This window comes from Camelina sativa, chromosome 12 (assembly GCF_000633955.1).
Source record: "Camelina sativa cultivar DH55 chromosome 12, Cs, whole genome shotgun sequence".
Lineage (NCBI taxonomy): Eukaryota > Viridiplantae > Streptophyta > Magnoliopsida > Brassicales > Brassicaceae > Camelina > Camelina sativa.
In genome coordinates this window covers 21,069,264-21,073,639 of record NC_025696.1, presented here as the reverse complement: position 1 = coordinate 21,073,639, position 4,376 = coordinate 21,069,264, and the positions used below count along the sequence as shown (strand labels likewise).

Below are 4,376 nucleotides of genomic sequence, written 5' to 3'. Positions count from 1 at the left end.
CTTTTTGTTTGATTCCTTTTCTCGTGGTATTGTCAATTAAAAATTAGTCACCTCGTGTTTGTGTCGGGATTTTGCAGTTTTGCCGTCTTGTGTGAGTTGTATTGTCTCATAGAGTTGTAAATAGTCATCGGGAACTTTGACTTTGACCCGTTTTTTTTTTTTTTCTTTGTAGTGCGAGAATATCTGTAAAGGTGAAATGTCACCATTCTGGGGAATTCAAGATGGTGGATGGTGTGTTAAACTACGTTGATGGAGTTGTTTGTACTTTGGAGGTGGATTCTGTCACAATCTTTGAAGATGTATTGATGAGTATGCTTGAGAAGCGAATTAAGCACATTGGGAAGATGTGGTACAAGCTACCATTTGAGGATTTATCTGATAGGAAGCCTCTGTGGGAGAATGTGGATGCCAATAAGAAGAAATTGGTTGCAAAAGGACGATGGATGGGAGAAGTAGATATCTATTTTGAGAAGGAAGTAGGAGAATGTGTTGAAGGTGTAGACACAAGAGCGGTTGGAAATAAAGACACGGCTATTGGAGGAGAAAAGATCACAGAAGAAACACAACAACTTGTCAAGGATGTCGCGTGTGATGATAATGATGAAGGTCAGAATTCGGAGGCATGTTTATCTGAATCATCAGAGTCAGATGTTGAGGCTGACATTGTTGACGAGGAGGCTGAGGTTGTTGAGGAGGACATACAAATTTTCAACAACCAAAACTACGAGGAGCAGATACCGGATGAAGATGATGTGTATCCAGCAACTGATGATGAATCTGGGGATGAGGAAGCACAAACAGAGAGGATGCAGAGAGGTGGTTTACTTGATGGTGTGTTTAGTTTGAAGCAAGTGTTTAACAGTGGGAGTGAGTTTAAGAAGAATGTGATCAAGTATGTATTGAAGACTAGGCGGAATGTTGTGTATGATAGGTGGGAGAAGGAAAAGCTTGGTGCAAAGTGTAAAGCAAAAGGCTGTGGGTGGAAAATTTATTGTGCTGTGGAGAACCCTATCGGAAAATGGATGGTGAAGACCTATGACTACGACCATCAATGCCATCCAACAGGACGATGTGAAATTGTAAAGACTCCTGTCATTGCTGATTTATTCCTTGAAGATATTAGGAGGGATCCAGAGATGAGTGGTCTAGAGATTAAAGATGAGATGAAGAGGAGGTACAACATCATTATCTCACCAAACCAGGCAAAAGTTGCAAGAAGACGTGTATTTGATAAGCTGCAAGCCGAATGTGATGAGCAGTTCGCAAGATTAAGAGACTATGAACTTCATCTAATAACGTAAGTTAATATGATTTTGGCCTTAGTCTTATTATTTTTTATTTCTTATTTGGTTTATTATCGTGGTTGTCTTAATAAGTTTTTGATTTCTTTTAGGTCTAATCCTCAAACTACAGTGGAGATCAACACAGTAGTAAGAGCTGATGGTCGTGAGGCATTCCACCAAATTTACATTTGCTTTGAGCCGTTGAGGACTGCTTGGAAGCAGAATTGCAGACCAGTCATAGGTTTGGATGGAACATTCTTGAAGAACTCTTCAAATGGGATGATGCTTACTGCTGTTGGAAGGGATCCTAATAACCAGATTTTTCCAATAGCATGGGCCGTGGTAGACTGTGAGAACAATCCCAATTGGGAATGGTTTGTGAAGAAGATTAAAGCAGACTTGGAGTTGGGGCTGGGTGAGAACATCACTCTCATATCGGATATGCACAAAGGGTTAATTCACGGAGTTGCTACTGAATTACCAATGGCAGAGCATCGAGCTTGTGCTAGACACATCTACTCTACCTTGAAGAAATCAAACAAGGCAGATATGTTGAAGCCACTGTTCTGGAGAGTTGCAAGCAGCTTCAATGAAGCTGATTACAAGGAGAATTTGGCGATTTTCAAAGAGTTTGATCCTCAATCTTGCCAAACTCTACTTAGGAAGGATCCAAGTACATGGTGCAGAGCATTCTTTCGGGTTGGTTGTTGTTGTGCGGATACTCACAACAATCATACCGAGTCATATAATAGGACACTGAAAATTGCAAGGAGGAAGCCATTTGTCCAGATGCTAGAGCTGATAAGGAGGGATGCTATGCAAAGGGTTGCCACCAGGTCCACTATTGCTGCAAAAGAAACTGCAAAGTACACAAAAAAAGCAAGAAAAGAGCTGGAGAAATCATGTGATGAAGCTCAATATTGTGCCATGATTACAAGCAAAGGAGGCGAGTTTGAGATTGTTGAGTTTGGCACCGGATACTTTGTGAATCTGAGTGCGCGTACTTGTGCATGCAGGAAGTGGGATTTGACTGGTATCCCATGTCGTCATGCTGTATGTGCGATCAGAGAGATGAATTACGAGGTAGAAGACTATATGTCAGACTATTACTTGACTGAGAAATGGCAAGGGACATATAGGAGAGGATTGAGGCCTGTCAATGGTCCTAAGTTCTGGAAGGACTCTGGAAGACCACGGATTGCTGCACCGCCTTACAAGCGTCCTGCAGGGAGACCTAAGGGCAAGGCAAGGATCAAAGGTCTTAATGAATCACCACGCAAAAAGAAATCTGACAAGAAAGTTGGTCGGGAAGGAAGAGTTATGCACTGTGGTCTCTGTGGTGAAGCGGGTCATAATTCAAGACGGTGTCCACATGAAGTATGTCTCTACCATATCTTTCTATTCCTTTTGGTTATGTTTTAATAGTAGTTTTCTTATATATCTTTCTATAGTCTTCTGAGAGCAGGGCAAAGAGAATAAGATTAAATGGAGAACCGGGTCAATTGGAAGCTCAAGATCAATCTGAAATGGAAGCAGCATTTGCCGCAATGGAAGCACCTGGACCTGAAGAACCTGAAGCTGGACATCGAGCTGAAGAACCTGAAGTGCAAGATGTTTCTTCATCCGCACCACAGAGAAGCTGGGTCGAGAGGATGCTATTTGGATGAGGGACTGATTTGTAGAAGGTTTTTTGGATGGTTAAATACTTTAATCGGCTGTTTTGGTGACATACTTTAATCGGATGACATATTGACATGTCAGGTTGCTTTTTTGGATACATTATTGACATGTTAGGTTGGTCATTGGCACATGTGAGGTTGGTTTTTTGGATACATTATTGACATGTTAGGTTGGTAATTGGCACATGTAAGGTTGGTTTTTTGGATACATTGTTGACATGTTAGGTTGGTCAGATTGGTTTTTTGGATACATTATTGGTCAATTTGAGCATGTATTTGGTTACTTTAAACACTTAATTTGGTAATTGTTCAAGTGTTCTACTTCTTTTTCTAAACAAATTCTTTACCAAAAGCCAAATTCACTAACCAAATTCATACAAACAACAACAAATTCATTACAAGGCCACTAACCGAAGGCATTACAAAGCCACTAACCGAAGACATTACAACCAAAGCTCATTCAAACAACAACAATGCTCAGCCAAAAACAATGGCTCCAACAGCACATACAAGCAATCCTGTCAATCCAGTGATGACAATGCGTTGACGATACACAATTCTTTCCATCTCAGCATTCTTTGATGATATCTCCAATTGTTTCTTCTCCAAATCACCACGAAGCTCCTTAATTGTCGATTTTAGTTGACTGATCATCTTAATCTTCTCGTTAATTTCAGCTTCAGCTTCTACCAACGCTTGTCTCGGCCAGCCTTTCACCTCTTCTTCATCAACCCACCTAAAGTATTTGCAATGAGCGTTCCCACCTTCCTACAGACACATCAATTGGAGACTTCAATTGGAGACTTCTTAATCAACAAATCTCACCACCTAAACATTCTTAATAACACTTAAAGAACATACCTTGTACAACTCACACCCATAAAACTTTCGATGTGGATTTCTTGCCGTTTTAGACTTGAAAATCTTTGCCGGCAATCCACAATCACAGACTTTGCGCCCCCCAAATCTGCTGTTACTGGAGGATCCCGAGCTTAATTCCATCTTTGAAATGATGAACACTAAGAACCCTAATAGTCGACTCGACCTTTCACAGCGACTGACTCGAATATCTTTGTTTTCGAGAAACCGTGTTTCACTTGTGAGAGAGAACGATGGAATCAATTTCAGGGTTTTTTTAATGGGCCTAAATTTTAATTAAATTTCGGCCCAAAAACTAAACCCAACAATTATCTGAACCGGGTCAGGTCTCGGGTTCGGGTCAATAATCCGATCGGGTCTTTTTTTCGGTTCCGACGAGTCAATGGTAGGTCAACGTCAGCGTAAATGATCAGGTAAACCGAGATTCTATATGTATGATGTTGAGCACATAACATCATATACTTCATACATGTGATCATGCAATACATATAGGTGATGTAGTTGAGTGTCCTTTATCATAGTTGGCATGTGTGGT

General features: G+C 40.7%; 3 protein-coding genes across 3 annotated transcripts in view; 2 read left to right on the top strand and 1 right to left on the bottom strand.

Moving 5' to 3' along the window:
• LOC104732376 overlaps positions 1 to 1,799 on the top strand; it is a 2,489-nt gene extending 690 nt beyond the window's left edge. The window contains exon 2 of the mRNA XM_010451908.2: positions 778 to 1,799. Within this exon, the coding sequence (XP_010450210.1) occupies positions 778 to 1,301 (524 nt within the window). The 3' untranslated portion in view covers positions 1,302 to 1,799. The remainder of the gene's footprint in view (positions 1 to 777) is intronic.
• LOC104733718 lies at positions 1,563 to 2,950 on the top strand. Its single transcript, XM_010453274.1, has 2 exons — positions 1,563 to 2,660; positions 2,735 to 2,950. The coding sequence occupies exons 1-2, from the start codon at positions 1,563 to 1,565 to the stop codon at positions 2,948 to 2,950; spliced, it is 1,314 nt and encodes a 437-aa protein (XP_010451576.1).
• On the bottom strand, positions 2,726 to 3,989 carry LOC104733717 (uncharacterized protein At4g04775-like). The gene is made up of 2 exons (XM_010453273.2): positions 3,824 to 3,989; positions 2,726 to 3,730 (listed from the first exon to the last, which is right to left on the bottom strand). The coding sequence occupies exons 1-2, from the start codon at positions 3,962 to 3,964 to the stop codon at positions 3,440 to 3,442; spliced, it is 432 nt and encodes a 143-aa protein (XP_010451575.1). The 5' UTR covers positions 3,965 to 3,989; the 3' UTR covers positions 2,726 to 3,439.

Coding starts and splice junctions, on each gene's coding strand:
- LOC104733717 (XM_010453273.2), bottom strand. CDS start 3,964: ATGGAATTAAGCTCGGGATCCTCCAGTAACAGCAGATTTGGGGGGCGC. Junction 3,731..3,823: donor ATGGGTGTGAGTTGTACAAG/GTATGTTCTTTA, acceptor ATGTGTCTGTAG/GAAGGTGGGAACGCTCATTG.
- LOC104733718 (XM_010453274.1), top strand. CDS start 1,563: ATGATGCTTACTGCTGTTGGAAGGGATCCTAATAACCAGATTTTTCCA. Junction 2,661..2,734: donor CAAGACGGTGTCCACATGAA/GTATGTCTCTAC, acceptor ATCTTTCTATAG/TCTTCTGAGAGCAGGGCAAA.